Source organism: Pipistrellus kuhlii, unplaced genomic scaffold (assembly GCF_014108245.1).
Source record: "Pipistrellus kuhlii isolate mPipKuh1 unplaced genomic scaffold, mPipKuh1.p scaffold_m20_p_1, whole genome shotgun sequence".
In the NCBI taxonomy this organism is placed as follows: Eukaryota; Metazoa; Chordata; class Mammalia; order Chiroptera; family Vespertilionidae; genus Pipistrellus; species Pipistrellus kuhlii.
Window position 1 is genome coordinate 11,064,067 of NW_023425404.1, and position 18,294 is coordinate 11,082,360.

The 18,294-nt window shown below is 40.3% G+C and overlaps 1 protein-coding gene across 3 annotated transcripts in view; it reads right to left on the reverse strand.

The window, feature by feature from the left end:
* Positions 1 to 18,294, reverse strand: part of TTLL5 (tubulin tyrosine ligase like 5) — a 239,727-nt gene that overhangs the window by 119,865 nt on the left and 101,568 nt on the right. For 2 of the 3 annotated variants that reach the window (XM_036430771.2, XM_036430764.2), the window contains exons 28-29: positions 16,055 to 16,242; positions 1,761 to 1,915 (exon numbers count right to left, since the gene is read on the reverse strand). In XM_036430771.2, the coding sequence (XP_036286664.1) occupies positions 1,761 to 1,915; positions 16,055 to 16,242 (343 nt within the window). The remainder of the gene's footprint in view (positions 1 to 1,760; positions 1,916 to 16,054; positions 16,243 to 18,294) is intronic. The other variant, XM_036430782.2, reaches the window with a different exon arrangement.

The following is an 18,294-nucleotide window of genomic DNA, read 5'->3' on the forward strand; positions in this document are numbered from 1 at the left end:
AAATTAAAAAAAAAAGTTTTTTCTCATTCCATCTGTAACTAATACTCAAATTGTATCTTTCCAAAATGTGTAGTTCTGACGTTTTGTTTATGGAAAACGGCTGCAGCCTTATCCTATAGATAATATATCTGAGATTGCAGTGGAAATGTTTTCCATAGAAATAAGGCTCTGACTGTAAAATGGAAATGGAATATTTGGAAATATTTTATATGGAAAATAAAGCCCTATGGTATAAACAGAATTTCTTTTTTACAACCTACGTTTTCAGAATTGTTTACCATTGTAAATCACCAAATGACAGACTCCTCCTGGGAAGAGAACTGTGTGGGAGGATGCCCCGCTTGAAGTCCTGCTGTTCAGTCTTTAACTCTCTGTAATTCTCATTTGAGAAGATTCTTTTCACTCTGACCATTGTGATTACTAGTATAAAATACACTGGACCAGAACATGATGTAATGTGTTTATACTTATGTTGTTTCCTGGACAGAACCTGTTTCCAAAATTAGTTCCTTAAGAAGCAGTGCTAACACCAACATACTTTAACAACAATTAGGTATTTCTGCCATGCCCAAGTTTTTGGTCTCCCCTCCTAACTTTGTGGCAAGGCAGCATTAAAGAGAAGGCTGGCTGGCCCAGCTGGCTCAATGGTTGAGCACTGACCTATGAACCAGGTCACAGTTCGATTCCCAGAGAGGGCACATGCCTGGGTTGCGGGCTCGATCCCTAGTAGGGGGTGTGCAGGAGGCAGCCAATCAATGATCCTTTCATCATTGATGTTTGTAACTCTTCCTTCTCTGAAATCATAACTCATGGACAGATGAAATCAGACCCTTATTTAATAGCCACTAAAGCATGATGTACTGGGGGACTTAAAATATGGATTGAGGATAGAATTCAAGACAGTGATTTATTTTTTAATTCAGAAGTTGCTTTATGGCCAGAACCTATCTGGATTTTATCCTCCGCTACTTCTCTCAACTATATAAAGAAAATCTCCTTCCTACTTCCCAAATAAACATTGACCAGGAGGAGGTTTTGAATTTAATTATAGAACCTAGATGAAAACAATGTCCTTCAGAAGAAAAGAGTCCAAAGCCACTGAAATACAATGGTTTACAAGGTATAAAAAAGATTTGATACCTAGAAATGAAGGAGAGGAAGAGAGAATGTCAAAAGTATTACATGATTTGAGTTATATGTGGAATCTAATGAAGAAAATAAATTGATGAGCAAAACAGATTCAGAGACACTGAAACATGCAACACACTGACTTATTTCAGAAGCTGTGGGGGAGGGCATAACAGGAAGAGATTAAACAAAGAACTTATATATGCATAGCCCATGGGCAAACAATAGTGCAGGGAAGACCTGGGGAGGGAGTAGGGCAAGGTGGAATGGGTCAATGGAGGTAAAAAAAAAAAAAAAAAGTGACATTTACGATACTTTCAACAACAGTTTTTTTAAAAAGGCAATACATGAAAATGTCCGCAATAGGCAGGGATTAAACACAATATAAATTCCTGTTCTTTCACCAGAAATGAATTTATGGAACTGTATCAGGTATTTCCTTTTCATTTGCTTTGCTCACAAACTGTCCAACAAGTGAAATGAGGCCCTATATTCAAGTGCCGTAGGACTGGGACAGGTGGGGGAAGGCCCTTTTACCAGTGTCTATCCAGGGAGCTCAGGTGAAACTGGCTTGCTCATAACCCAGGCTATCCCCGTGCCACCCAAATGTTAGCTCTGTGGTTCTCACGTACCTGCTTCCAGGAGGAGTGGGGTGGCTCTCAGGAGCTTGGGGGTCTGACTGAATTGACCAGGTTGGGCCACTAGGACTGATGACAGGCCGAAGGGTGGGGGGAGTTGAAGCACTGCTTCTGTTTATGACACCGCTTGTCAAATTCAGGTTTGATACCTAGAAATGAAGTGAGGGAAATAATCTGATTTTACAGGGTTTTAGAAAAATTTCATTAAAAACACATGGGAAGAATCGAGTCAAAGGCAGGAGATGCTGACTCAATGAAGCTGAAGCTGCTGTGACAAAGGTCCCATCAAAGCTGGCTTCTGCACACATCCCAGAGCAGAAGTGAGGGTGGCTAGTGTCAATGTAAGCATTACTCAGTGATTAGAACGTTGGCCTGTGCACCAGAGGGTCATGGGTTCCATCCCTGGTCAAGGGCACTTAGCTGGTTTGCAGGTCCAATCTCCTGCCCCCTGTTGGGGCGAGTGTAGAAGGCAACCAATTGATGTGCCTCTGTCACATCTATGTTTCTCTCTCTCCTCCCTCCTCCTTTCCACTCTCTCTAAAAAAAATTTTTTTTGAAAAAAAATCAATGGATGACTCGATGGTGGGCACACGTTGCAATATACAGATCTTGTAACATAGAAAACCACACATGAAACCTACAGGTTCATGTTGACAAATGTCACACCAAACAATTAAATAAAGTAAAGAGAAGAAAAAAAAAATCAATAGAACAAAATATCCTCACTGCTTGGGTGAGGATTTAAAAGAGAAAAAAAGAACCCCCAAAATCCTGATTATATAAGCTCAGGGTTGTAGTTAAAAAAAAAAAAAAATTAACAAGTGTTTATTTTGCTGCTACCATGTGCAAAGCACTATACTGTCCTAGTTGCTGTAAAATATAAAGGTAAATAATAGAAACAGCAAGACTTTATTAAGTATTTACCCTGTGACAGGTCAGGTTCTGAGAAATTAGGCAAACTACGTAGCCTTTCTGGGTCTTGTTTCCTCATTTGTAAGTTCTAAATGCTCAATAAAGTTTAGTTATAAATAATACTTATTATTATAAAATACAAAGAATTCATTGCTTTAGAAAGAAAAAAAGATGCATAGTCACTAGCAAAATAGACATTGACTTCAATAAATAATTTACGAAGAAGAAAACTTATTAGCTAATTAAACATTTAAAACTAGTCATTTCCCCTGGAAATCAAAAGTTGCAAATTATATTACCTCTTTTGTGTGTTATAGTAATAATAAAAAACACAACATCTAATAATGGCAAGGAGTGATATTATACAGGTACCTATACTATTTATGTGACTATACACTGGTATAATCTTTCTAGAAATAAATATGGCAATATATTATTAAAAATATTATTACAATGTTTGTACACTTTGATGCTACAATCTAACTTCTGAGAACAATGCTCAAAACAACCACATATGATCAATGACAATGAATGTTATAATAGCAGTTACTGTTTTAATGTACCAGCTCTGTATGCATCTCATTTCAATTGCCATAATTCTGTTGTAAGTACTATTATCATCTCCATTTTACAAAGAAGGAAACTGAGGCCTAGGATAGCACTGAGGCCTAGAGAAAAATGGCAGAACTGGGATGTGACCATGATCTTTGGAACTTCGATGCCTGTATTCTCATACTGTAATGTACTGTGAACAGATTTTGAAAACAAACACTGATTTTAATATTGTAAAAGGAGAAGATCTAAATGGCTAACAGTATTTTACATATATTTTGCCCTAGCAAAATAAGGAAATATTCTGTATCTATTAGAATTTTTTTGAAAAATATTCAAAAATATAGGAACATGCTGATTTTTTTTAATAATATGAAACTGTATAGAGAGCAGATTCAAAGTTCTTAAACATACACATCCACAGATATACACTCATAAAGGACCAGAAATAAAAATCCAATTCGTAAATACATCTATTTCTGAATGGTGACTTATTTTCTTCCTTATACTTACCTATATTTTCCAAGTTTCCTATACTGGCCATGTGATTACTGTTAGTACCCCAAAGAAAACTTTTAAGTCATTATGAGAAATACAAAGGATAGTTTGAGAAGCATTTCAGAATGAGATCCACAGGGTATGATGAAAAGAGGGGACACAGTTGAGCATGACACACTATGGAACAGTGACATGAGGAGAAGTATATTTTAAAAAAGTGTTTTTCTATAAGATGTCCTAAGAAGCCAATAATTTTGACATTTAAAAAAAATTTTTTTAAATATATTTTATTGATTTTATACAGAGAGGAAGGGAGAGAGATAGAGAGCCAGAAACATTGATGAGAGAGAGTCATCGATCAGCTGCCTCTTGCACACCCCCCACTGGGGATATGCCCGCAACCAAGGTACATGCCGCTGACCGGAATCGAACCCGGGACCCTTCAGTCCCCAAGCCGACGCTCTATCCACTGAGCCAAACCGGTCCCGGCAATTTTGACATCTTATATAACAAAAGCGCAGACCACCAGGGGGCAGACGCTCTGACTGGTAGGTTGGCTTGTGCTGGGGTTCAATTCATGCTTCGATGTCTATGGATCTATTTTGTTCATCAGTTTATTTTGTTCATTAGGTTTTAACCACTATTACTCCCAAAGCCTGGGGCCACTGAACCTAGAATTTAAAATTTCACCTGTGGACGAGCAACATCTGCATTACCTGAGAGCTCGCTAAAAATGCAGACTCAGTCCAGACTCTGCCCCAGTGAATAAAAAACTGCATTTGACAAGATCCACGCATAATTCGCATGCATCTAAATGTTTGAGAAGTACTTATTGGGGGAAGAGGGAATGCTAGAAAAGAAAGGAGAAAACAGGAAAGAGGAACCACTTAATAGTTCTCCTCCATAAAACTCAGGGGATCTTCCAAAAGCCGAAGGAAATGCCCTGATGGGGTAAAGAGCAAGACAGAAAACAATCAAGGGGAAGGAGAAAATAATTCTATGAGAGATGTTAAGGTTTTACTATTTCTCAACGTTGCTTGTATGCACAAACATTAATATGAGTAACTGTTTAGTATGCCAAAGATACAAAAGTGGGTAAGATAATTTAGAACAAACTTCAAAATATTTCAAGTCTGTCTGGTCAGTTGGCTTAGCTGGTTGGAGCGTCATCCCATACACCAAAAAGCTGCAGGTTTCAATTCTTGGTCAGGGCACATACCTAGGTTGCAGGTTTGATTCCAGGTCAGGGAGCCTATGGGGAGGCAACCGATTGATGTTTCTCTCTCACATCGATGTTCTCTCTCTCTCTCTCTCTCTCTCTCTCTCTCAAAATCAATTAAACATATCTTTGGGTGAGGATTAAGAAATAAACAAATAAATAAATAAAGTCCAAGGTTACTTGTTATGCTGACATGAGAAACAGTGGTAATTAAAAATAAACCAAAACATGTAAGCCTAAAAACACTCAGCTTGTTAAGTATTCTTCCACCCCTGCCTTTCTGTAGCTGGGTAGCTGAGTGAAGGACCGCCTGTGGGAAAGTCCAGCGACGGGATGCTACCTCGACCCAACGCCCAAGCAGGTGTTCCACCCCTTGCTGTCCTCCTCGCTTCCTCCAATGCTCCCACTGCCCCGGAGCAGCTCACCCACAGGCTCTACTCTTGCTCCTTTCTCCATGTCAATTTCCTCAGTGACCTCAGTGAATTTTTTTTCTTTTAGGACCAAAACACTGTTTATCTTAGAGCCGGCCTTCCGAATAAGGCAGGTGAGCAAATATCTGAATGTGTGGGGCAGGGACACATTGCACGCATTCCATCTAGACAGGTGTTTAAATTATAGCGGGAATAAATACAGGTGATGGATTGAGAAGAGGATAGGAGAAACAGAGAGGGAGCCAATTTCCGGCGGCTGGCCCGCCCAAGTGTTATTGCTTGTTACTGCTGTTTGCTAAAAGTAGTGCTGCTGCCAGTGCTATAATTAAAATATGATGGTACTGCCCTGATGACTTCCCAGAATATGCCACCACCCACCCAGATGCATAACCTTTTGGTATCTAAAGAGGACCAGGGCCAGGCCTAACCTAGATCACTGTTGCTCTAGTGGGCATGCTCTAGAAATGCTGGGGACCTAAGTGATCAAAACAGTCCAAACCTCAGGTAATTTGATAAATATTCGCTGCATTGCCTATTAGGGGCAAGGCCTTGGGTAAACCTTCGGGTATATAAAGATTAAACTGTGGCCCCTGCTCCAAAGCCACAGAGGAATTTGTGTTCCCCCAAACAAACAGCAACATATAAGGCCTCCAGAATATAAGTGCCATAACAAAAGTGCTAAGGAAATTCGAAGGAGGCACCTGAGCTGGGCCTGAAAGCATCCTTTGGGAGGGAGTAGGAGATGCTGGGAAAGGGAGTGGGGACAGTAGTTCCTAGCTGGCAAGAAAATTCATAAGTAACGCAAAGACAAATAAGCTGGAAGATTGTCAGAAACAAAAAGCAGTCTACTAGTAATTTGGCAAAAGCCTAGAGCAGAAGAGAGGATGAGACAGACGAACAGCTTGGGGAGGTCTTTGCATATCACGCTAAAGATCCTGTTCTTTAGCTATTAGACAACAGTAAGCTTGCTCACACGTTCTGAGAGTAGTGCTGTATCAGAATTGTGGGCAGGCAGGTAGGTCTGGGCTGTTATTTGTGCAGTGGGTTGAAAGGGGCTATTAAGAAAAGTTCAGATCAGCTGAGAATCACAAGTCTGGGGAAAGGTAATATGTCCTGGGATGCAGGACATATTACTGCTGGTCTCCCCTCGTTTCCCTCCTGGGCTAAGGCAGTGTGCTGGGGCTTGGAGCTGGAGAACGGCATTTGTAATATGATAAATTCACTCGAGTTCATGTGTTCTCTGTTCACGTTTTCTTTTTGGATCGGCCCCCTTTTGGATTACATTTCTCCATGCAACGGGTGAAGGAAGAAGGTGCTGCCTGCCCCTTAAGAAGAGAGGAGGTCAGAGTGGGACTCTGAAGCCAGCTTAGTTGTAGGGCCCTCTGAGAGAATGCACCTTTCCTTCGCTGTGTCTTTCCATACTTGTCTCCAACGATAAAATGGTTTTGAGGATTAAGATTAGGGAAAGGTCTGGGGGAAGGCACCCCAGGATGACGACTAGATGGCTCCAGTCCTTTAGTCTGGGTCTGAGGCCTGGTGGGCAAAAGAAGGCATTGCATCATATGTCTAAGTCACCAAAAAGCTTGGGATTCCACTCCGGAGTTTAGAACCAAAAATCTGACAGTAATTAAAGAAGGCTTCCACTTGAAGGATCCCCTCTGCATCTTCTCCTCAACCTCAAGATGGTGACTATGGAATCCTGGATTCCAGCCACAGTTCTCTGAATCTGTGTTTAATGACTGTGTGTGCAGTAATGTCCAGCTTCCCCATTAAACCTCAGAACCAAACATACTGACATTTAAGGATGGTAAGGCTTTAGTAGATACTTGAAAAAAAAGAAACAACACAGGTTAACGAAAAAAGTGGGATGCTGGTTTCCAGTGTGAGCCCTTGAGCCCTCATCAGCTCAACTGTTAGCCAGCATCTGCCTCTATGCACCCAGGTTCTATCAGTCCCTTAAGGACAAGACTCCACTCACAGCAAACGACAGAATGCCACATTTCTTTAAAAGTGGTTTGTTCATAAATGTAGTGACAAAAACCCTCCTCTAACTGGGCCTGCAGATTTTCACATGACTTTACCTTTCTTGACACAGAAGCAATGTTTATCACTGTTACTTGAGGAAAACATAGCTACAGCTTTGCCAGGAGAGGCGGGAATTACCCTCAACCTGGAAACTGGAAAATCAGAAACTTATTTGGTGTTTTAATCATTGGCCCTAGGAAAGCCCTTTCACCTACTTCAGTACAGTAGGATCCTAAAACCTTGTTGCCGCCACCCTGCTCTTTACTCCCCAATGTTAACTTTGTTTTTCATAAAAGAGTTCCCTCAACTGTAAAGGATCCTTGTCATTAAAAATGCTTCAAGAGCACAGTGGCAGAGCTGTAAGAGCTTCATGCCATGTTTTGTATTGTATTATAATTGCAGGTTTATCTGTCTATCTCACCCCACAAATTACATGCTCCTTTAGGAAAGGGACTGTACCCCCAGAGTTTAGTTCAGCCAGGAGGGATAAAGCATTTATATATTAAAGGCAGTAGATCTCATCTACTCCCAAACACAAACACACACACACACACACACACTCACTCGCATTCTCTTTCTCTCTCTCTCACCCTGTGTCCAACTAGAAGGCTAGCAAGGAAATGAAAGGCTCCAAATGAACTCTTTTTGCATAGAGGGAGGGACTGCTTTGGAATTAGGGGAAATAAAATAATCAGTGACTACAGTGAGAGATAAGTGTTGCTCTTGCTAGTAACCTGCATAATTTGAGAGATGATATCTGCCTGGTGTGAAGACTTTGGAAGGTACTCAATTGGTATAATGATAGCTTTGACATACAGATTTTGTTCCTTGTCTATACCATGTGTATACTATATTTGTCTCTCCTTAGAAATTCAACATTAAAATTTGAATTAATAATAGCTTTAATAATAGCTTTACACATAAGCAAATTGGTGGCATCACATTCTCAATGCAGCTTACAGTATTGGCATAGCTCAATTTCCTCATTCTAACATAGTTAATAAAAATCTTAGGTAATTCTTGTCTGATGAGGCCCAGAGATGGGGTTTTAAAAGATTATTTCACTAATTCAACAAATATTTATCAGACACCTACTCTGTGAGTGGCTTTCTTTTGAGCACTTAGGATAGAACAATGAAAATAAAATACTCACCTTCACAGAGATTAGCCTGGTGGGGAACATAAAACTAAATATATAAAATGTGTGAAGCAAGGATGACTACAAATTTGGAACAATCATTTTGGGCCAAATCATTAATATTAATAGCCATATCTGACCTAACAGTTTTCAGAGACCCTGGGTTTATTGGGCATCAATAGAAACCTAGTTGGGAGAGTTTCTATAAACCATTTGAAACTAACACAAATTTCTAAGTTTGAGTGTACATGTTTTTCAGGAGAAAGAATACAGTTTTTATTCAATTTTCAAAGGGATCTCTGACTCCAGAAAGGTTAAGAAGCATTTGGACCGACATGAATATGAATTTGTCTAAATCTGAATTCATGCTGTCCTCTCTGCAGGCTCAAGCACTGACATGGCTACAACTCTGGGCAATGTCACAGGAACCACAGGCTCTCAGTGCTAAGCTCAGTCATTTTAGTCTGATGAGAGGTTAGCGTCCTTATTCAAACAGGAAGAGACAGAAACGCACAAAGGGAAAGAGCAGGGAATCAGACAGACCTGGATTGGAGTCTGGTTCAGTCACTTTCCATTTGTGTGACCATAGCTGTCACTTACTCTCTAAGCTTCTATTTTCTTCGTCTGTAAAAAAAAAAAAAGTACCTCATACGGTTAAAGAGAGAATACTTACGAAGTGCTTGGCACAATGGCTATAACGAAAGTAGACATTCAACTAATGTCAGCTGTTTTTTTATGAAGGGCAGATATTGTCTCATCAATTTTTAAAATGGAGAGCAATCATTTGAAGAAATATAAAAATGCAGAAAAATTATTTTCAATTCTATTCAATTGAGCTTGCATATGATAAGTGCCTACCAAGTTCAGGGTGCTGTGCTAGGATAAGGTTAGAAAGTATTGCCATCGTATAGTTTATAACTCTACAGCAGTGGTTCTCAACCTTTCTAATGCTGTGACCCTTTAATACAGTTCCTCATTTTGTGGTGACCACCAACCATAAAATCATTTTCGTTGGTACTTCATAACTAATTTTGCTACTGTTAACGAATCGTAATATAAATATCTGTATTTTCCAATCGTCTTAGGTGACCCTGCTAGCAGTTCTCAACCTGTGGGTCACGACAAAAATGATTTTATGGTTGGCGGTCACCACAACATGAGGAACTGTATTAAAGGGTCGCAACATTAGAAAGATTGAGAACCACTGCTTTACATGAAGGAAGGGATGCATAAGTATAATAGATTTGTTCTAGAGAGTGATGAATGAAAGGCTAAAGGAGCATAGAGAATGGACAGGAGACTTCTAGCTGGGGTAGCAGGGCCTTCTTCAAGATTCACTTTTATTTTATTTCTAAAAATACATCTGATTTCATGGAGAGGAAAGGAGAGAGAAAGAAGGAATGATGAGTGAGAATCATTGATCAGCTGCCTCCCACATGCCCCATACTGGGGTATTAGCCTGCAACCTAGGCATGTGCCCTGACCAAGAACTGAACCATGACTTCCAGGTTCATAGGTCCATGCTCAACCACTGAGCCACACCAGCTGGGCAAGATTCGAGTATTTATTTTTTTTAATGTATTAAGTGCTTCTAATCCGGGTAGGGGGGAAACTGGTGAAAAAATGAACATGGTCCCCCTACTCAGTCCTGTAAAATCAACAGAGTCATTGAGTACCATCACTGAACCAGTCGGGTTCTGAGGCAGCAAAGGAGACTGCCCTGAAAGAGCTGGCTGACTATTAAGGGAGACAGCTATCTGGACATACACAGTGGGCAGAATAAAATGGCATTCATACGAGTGAAGTGGCATCTATGCTGAGCCCGAACGGATGTCTTAGGTGACGGGGGAACATTTCCCTTGAGAAGATAGCACATAGTGAGGCCCAGAGATCAACAGAAATTCTGGCTGAGCTTCACAAAAGAATGTGATGGAAGAGACACAGACTGGAGGAGTAGCCTGGAGCCCGATTCTAAATTAAGGCTTTGAATAACATTTAATAGCTTAGGCTTCACATTGTAGATCACAGGAAGCCCCTTGAGATTCTTGCGCAGAGGAGTACTATTATCAGACTTGTGATTCAGAAAGACGCCTTTAGAGCAAAGACAGGGTGAATGAGAGGGAGGCTAGCTGGGAGGCTGTTTAGGAGGTAATTGCAGCTGTCCAGTTGAGAGATAATTAAGGCCTTAAACAGGACTATAGATATAAAAGTGAAACAGAGAGGATAAATATCAGAGACATTCTAAAGTCAGAATCAACAAAAGATGGCAACTTGCCTGGACGTTTAAAGAGAATAAGGAAGCAAAGAGAGGCAATGATAAATCAAAAGCTCCTTACCTAAATTCCTAGAGAAACTGCAATGTCAACTAACATTGAGAGGGAAAAAGGGACAAGGGTAGGTTTTAGATATATTATTATTTTAATATTTTAAGAATATGTTGAATATTTTAACACTGGCAATACAGTTAAGTGGAAGAGTCTAGCAGGCAGCTGGAAATTTAGACCTTGCACTCAGCAAAGAGGTTCACACTAAAAGATACATATTTGGGAGAAATGCACAGAACAGTACCAGGTGGAGCTATGAGAAGATACACTTCAGAGAGAAGAAACAGTTCTGCTGTGCCTGGAACCAAGAGATATCTGGAGGATGCAGTGAAGGGCAGAGAGAGGTAGATGCCCAGGCATCACCAACCTCTTCCATCAGAGACTCTGCTGTTGACCCAGAGATTCCCCAGAGCCTATTCTCATAACTGAGGTCCATATACCAGTGGCTTAAAAACATAATCTTTCCAGTAGGAAGAAAAGAGCTCTCAAAAGAATTATTAAAGAGTTGAAGATGCTAAGGGAAGTTTCAGGTAGAAGGTGGTCAATCATAGTGCCACACGCTAAAGGAGAATGAGAATTATAAACAGGTGACCAAGCTGGCAATTTCAAGTTCATCAGTGACCAGTGAGAGAGCGTTCGGCAAGATGGTCAGAGATGAAGTTAGACTGCAAGAGTAAGGGGTGGGGAGGACTGAGGGCAGCAGGGGGTGTTCCTTCAAAAGGAATCTGGCAGTTCGGAGATGACAAGAGCTTGAGGGGGTGGACGGCAAAAGAAAGGTTATTTTAGAACAAAAGACCTCGCAGTAGGCCAAGGAATTAAGAAAAATTGGGGGCTTAAAGCCTTGAGAGACACAGAAGATGTAGGAATTACAATAGATGAGATCAACGGGAACTAGGTCTTAGAGCGGAGGCATAGGGATCCAAAAAGAGTGGTCCTGATACTGAAATTATTCTATCTTACCAATAAGGAAGTCAAGGCACGAGGAGGCTAAGTAACTTGTCCAAGTCTCACTGACTCAAGAGTGTCTGCTTTTTCGTTTCTAGGAATGAAGAGTAAGTATATGATACAAAGAAGTACCAAAAGCATATACTGTAGAACCAAAGGAGTTAGGCTGAGACAACAAACACAAAATCCGAACACAGTGTGCAGGTGCTCAAGTGTGTCCAGATGAGCTAAGGAGACAGGAAGGAAGTATGCTGGTGGTAAACTGAGTGTCACCTGTCTCGATCTAAAGGACATTTGTAACCAGGCAAGTCATTTGGCTCCTCTCTGCCAATTTCACTTTCAAATTGGAATCTGTGAAATCGAGATTCAAAGTCTACTGTGGACCATGAATAAGTCAGCAAGACTACAATGGTAGCTGCTACAGCAAAAGAAATGAAAAAACAAATTCCTCTGTGAATTCTCTGAATGCATATGAATGAGTGAGAGTGAATGAGGACTGGTGTGAACCAAGGATTCCATATCTAAGCATATAAAAATTCTATACCTAAGCATATATCCTTCTCCAGGACCAGTCAGGGAAGTATCAGGGCAAGGAGCAAAAAAATGAAATTAAGTGGTTTTCTTTTTTACTCTCCATCCAAATGAAAAATGTGAGAAGCAAAACGTGCCTCCTCCCTCCTATGTGTCAGTCAGCACATTTCCAGGAGGCCTGGCCACATCCCGGGCACTGGCTGGCTGGGGAACAGAGACTGACGGAGCCCTCGCCTGGGTGGTCTGCTGTTATCCCTTTGATTAAGCCTCCAGGCGGGAAGAGCTGGAGCTGCTCCTAATGATAGCTGGGTCCTGAAATCTCACACGCGCCCGCCGCACAGAGAGGGCCACTGCTCCCTCTGATTCCCTGCCTCCCCTCCTCACCACAGAGCTGGGCTGATTCGCCACATTCTTTTGTGAACTCAGGGCAGTGACCACAGCGGGCTGCTTCTGTGCAGAGCGCTACAGTTATAAAAACACACACGCCTCTCTTAGCACTGAGTGAGGCAGAGATAGTGAGACCTCACACTCAGCTCCACCCCAGCACCCTGCCAGCTACTGCAGTGCTCCCCCACCACAGGTGAGAGATGCTAGTGGAAAACTGCTGTCAGGGAGTACACATTGCTTTCCAGAGGCTCCCATCCTCCCAAGATAACCAGCCTCTCACATGACACAGGAAAGACCTCAATGTGATCTGCCTTCCATTCAGATGTAGAAGGTATTTATTGAATAATCGTATGTTGAGAATATGTATCTGGCCCTAGCTGGTTTGGCTCAATGGACAGAGCATCAATCTGCTGACTGAAGGGCCCCAGGTTCAATTCTGGTCAAAGGCATGTACCTTCCAAGGGCATATACCTCCGTTACAGGCTGGACCTTTGGCCCTGGTTGGGCACGGGTGGGAGGCCACCAATTGATGTCTCTCTCTCACATTGATGATTCTCTCTTTCTGTCTCTCCCCCTCCCTTCCACTCTCTCTAAAAACCATGGAAAAACATCCTTGAGTAAGGATTAACAAAAACAAAACAAAACAAAGAACATGTATCTCTTCTAACTTCAAGCATACTTGAGCTGGCACAAATATTTCTAAAGTGGTCACTGTGGCTACTCCTTGGGGTCAGGCAAGTTTGATATTCTCATGTGTTCTTGGCCATAAACAAAGTTGTCATAGCAGAAGTAGTAAAAGCAATGACAAGGTAAATGAGGTTGTTTTTATATAGATTCCTGAGAACTAGCCTTTAACGTAAATTCTGGATAACTTGGGTTGTCAGAGTACTTTGCTTCTTTACTTTTGGCTAGTTTACTCTTCCTCTGCATCTTCACCAGTGAGCAGGGAAAGAGGTGACAATGCCTCATCCATCCTCCTCCCAGCTGCTTGAGGGCTCCAGCTAATGGTCTCTATGGCTCCCAGTCAACTCTGAAATGAAGAGTGAGCTCCTGCAAGGGGCATTCAAAGCTCTCCGTGAATCAGCCCTTGTCTTCCCGTCCAGCTTCCATACTCGCTGGTCCCTGCTGGCTCCTTGTCCTCCAACACCACTAACCAGATTATGAGTTAGTTCATGCTGAGGACTGTCTTCTATCATCCCCACAGATTGGTGCCAAGCCTGGAACACTCTTAAGAACTTAATAAAATGTTTTTGAATGAATAAATTTAAAAAACACATCTGAATAAAAAAATTTTATGGAGAATGCCACTAAAACCTTTTTTTTTTTTTTTATCCTCACCCAAGGATATTTTTATTGATTTTAGAGAAAGAGGGAGAGAGAAACATCAATGTGAGAAAGGAACATTGGTTGCCTCCTGCCCCAACTGGGGACTGAACCCACAACCCAGGCATGTGCCTCGACTGGGAATCGTACTCATAACCTTTTGGTGTACAGGACAACACTCCAAATGATTGAGCCACCCAGCCAGGACTGCCACTAAAAACTTCAATGGGCTAAATAATTGAAACTGTGGACAAAATAAAATGATTATCCAGAAAATGGTGCTGTTGTATTTTCCCCAACAACAAAGAACCTGAAGTTGAGAGAAGTTGAGTTAATTTTCCAAAATCACACAGCTAGTCAGTGACAGAAGGCAGGTCTGTAGATGGCCAATACAACTCTATTCCCACCACTCCACCCTGCGTATTGGATACTACAGCACCTTCCTCAGAGCTGTTCCAAGCTCTAACCAGACTATCACCAAGACTCCAAACGCTGAGACTGACATCTAATGGCAAGTTCAGAGCCCTACGAAGAGGACTCAGATGGACTTCACTGGCACTGAAATTCTTAGCTGAGGAAGAAGGACAGGTGAAAGACAACTTTCTAATTATAATACCCTCACCTAAGACTCCCACAAGATGAGGATCCTGTCATTCTGTAAGACTTGCAATCCACCAAATGACACAAGTGGAAAATATGTAAATGCCAAAGTTGGCTATGTTTCTTTACTACAGTTGCAAAGAAAAAATTTTAATGCTTTGGTGCTTCTAGTTGCTCATTTGTAAATTGGAAACATATTCTAGTCAATGAGCCAATAAAAAGATGTGTAGCAGATTACTGGCCCCTTTCTCCCTTCCTCATAGCCACTCACATTTCAAAACTCCTTCCCATTCTACTATGGGTGTGATATTCTATTCCCTCTGCCCATTGTCCTATCACTAGAATCTAACTAACTCCCTTCAGTTCTCAACATTGCCCTTATAAGAGTCCTTACTTTCTGTTTCACCTTGGGTCTCTTCCTCTTCCTTCCTTCAAACTATTAGAGATTTGAAAAAGAGAACCAATTACATCCTCCCACACTGGGGTGACGCTGAAGTACAGCTAAGGCTTACCTTTCATTTTGGTCCTAAATTTTATACAGAAAAGTAGGGTACCACCAGGGAGCAGTGTGTTGCCTACATTGAATATGTACTTAAAGTACAGCTTCATGTTTTCTAGACTTGATATCATTACAGAGTTGCCACCATTTAAGGAGTTTGACACAACAGAGTTAGTGGAAAATATAACTGTGGGGTTAAGTTATGATCATTTTTTTTGGAGGACTTTGATGCCATTTTGCTTTTTAAGGAAAAGAGGAAGATATGGGTGCTACTTTCAGTTAAATGCCACAGCGAGGAGGGGGAAAAAGAATCGCAAAGTTCTTGAAAGTTTCACCTAATCTTCTTGTACTGTAAGCTTGTTATTATCTATCTAACTTAAAGCCAAAACCCTGGTATCTATTTCCAGCCAGCCAGCTTTCCAGATGACCTTCACTACATCATTTCTTTCAGCATCAGTTTCCCCCGCCTGTGAAATGGGGAGAGTAACATGTGTTGGAGAAGAGTGTACTGAACTACTTCATTAATCAGAACCCATAAAACATCTGAGATCACAAGGTGAAAGATGGTACAATAAAAAAAGAAAAGTAAAAGGTAACGTTATGGCATTCTGGCAAAAAGATTTATAAGACTAGAAAATGTTACCAAATTAAGAAGTTATTTTAAAAGATCCTATAAAATTTATTTTTAAAGATCCGTGAATTAAGTACAGTAACATCAGTTGCAACTTGAATTTGCAATAACTGTAACAGAAACTCATTTTCTTTCAAGTTGAAGAACTCTTCGGTTCAAAACCAGCTAATACTCATTCAACTGGCATCAGTATATAGAAATAGTAAGGACAGAGCACCCTGTTACTCCTGTGTCAGCTCCAAAGAGCCCTCTGGCACCCCAAACCGTGCATACCTGCTGGGTGAGGAGGCTGATGTGAGTGGAGGGCGAGTACTGCCGCGCCGCCTGCTTCTCAGCGAGCCGCTGAAGTTCAGCAGTCACCATGCTCTGATTGTACCGCCGGCTATATGAAGGAACATCTTCTCCCTCCTTTTGCGTTTTGGCTGCTCCTGAATGCTGCTTATTTGGATGGCCCGAACCTGCTAAAAAATAAAAATAAAAAATAAAAAATAAAAGCGAGCGAGCGAGCGAGCGAGCGAAAGAGAGCGAGCTAGCGAGAGAGAGCGAGCTAGCGAGAGAGAAGTGTTTTCTCATGTAAAAATAAAATGAAAACACCTTAGGATGATGACAGAGAAACCTCAGCCAGATTACTTTACTGACTACATAAGGAGAAGACACTGTCTTCCAATGCTCATAAAAATAAAAATAAATCCTTACTATACCCTAAAAATTCTTCCTACTGCCCAATTGTTACATGCATTTATTAATGTGTTTTTATTCTCTGTGATAGCTTCGTAAGAAAGAATTTACTAGATCCAATCCTAGAATTTACTAATCTGAACAAAAATGTACCCTGGAAACGTATGATTATAATTCTTGATTTTTCTTGTGTGACTGTACTTGCCGTAGTCTATGGCATCCACTGTCAGTCATCCACAATCCTTCTAACAAAGCTCTGAGATCAGAGTTCTGTTAGTTTTGAACAATGAAATTCTGGCAAGAAAGAAATTATTTAATATAAAATCAAGGTTCATATTTTCCCTTTGCTAAAAGTCTCACATCTTACTGAAAAAAAATTAAAAAATCCAAAAGAGAAAAACACTGTAATGTGTTTTCTTTCTGTAATACTAATGCTTCTATAACTGTGATGATCATATATATGATTTGGTGACACTGCTTTCAAAAATCTAAATATTCTCATGCTTATTATGGGATACATATAAAATTATTTATAACAGATGTATAACTCATACAGCAGATTACAGTGAACACCCATGAATTTATTATCAACTCGAGGACCACATCACCAATAAACATGCATCAACCCAGGTGCTCTTCCTGATCCCTTGTCTCCCTTTATCATGTATTCCCTTCCCTTTAAAAAATATAACTTTATATTGGGTATTTATGTATGCATTTGTGTGTACACATACTCAACACCAGGTAATTTTGCTTGTTTTTGAGTTCTACAAAAATATAAACCTTCCTGTAGTGGTTTCCTTGGAGTTGCTTTTGTTATTCATTACAATACGCTTAAGGTTAATCCTTTATAAATATAGCTAAAATTTATTAATTTCATCTGCTGCTTGGTATTCCATTTTGCAAGTACACTACAAGTTCTTTTTCTGTTCCCCCATTAATGGATATCCTAGTTATTTCAAGCTCATTGCTATTATAGACGGTGCAGCATACATCCTGCAAACATCTCCTGGTACATATGTGGAAGAACTCTTGTGTATATGCCTAGGAGTAGCATTGATACTCTCACCTAAGATTTCCACACCTGAAATTAATATAATATTGTATGTCAACTATAATTAAAATAAATTTAAAAAATAAAGTCTAAAGTTAAATGATAAATTAATCTCATTCCCAAACTACTCGATAATCACAGAAAAATTTGACTCCCAACACTAGCAAGTTATTATTGCTATCTACTATATTGTTGCTGACTATTGCTGTTTACTACTATTTAAGCCATTCAGAATATGTTCTTGACTATAGTTGAAAAAAGTTAAAAGCCAATTAGGAAAAGTAGAGAATGCCAATTATATAAAAACTAAACAATGATTATACTTATAATCAATCCATGGGTAAAAGAAGAAATCACAATAGAAATTAGAAAACATTCTGGAACTGACTACTTTCTTCTGTTCCCTATCCTTCTTTGAGAAAAATAGAAAAAGGAAGGTGAAAAAACAAGTTTTGATGAAAACACAGGGTACTGGAGACACTGACATTACTGAATTTCTCACATGAGAGAATAAAGTTCAAATCAGATTATTAATATTACTAATTTTAGAAGATTAAAAAATAATCATCACAGAATTAGCACAGACACATATTCATATTTATGACTTATTAAAATAACACATTTAATATTTCTGATTCAAGCCACATATTATAAAATCCATTTCATTTGAAATCAGATACTGATTAAGAAACAAATTAGTGCCCTGGCTGGTGTGCTCAGTGGTTAGAGACTCGGCCTGTGCACTGAAGGGCCTTGGATTCAATTACTGGTCAAGGTTCCA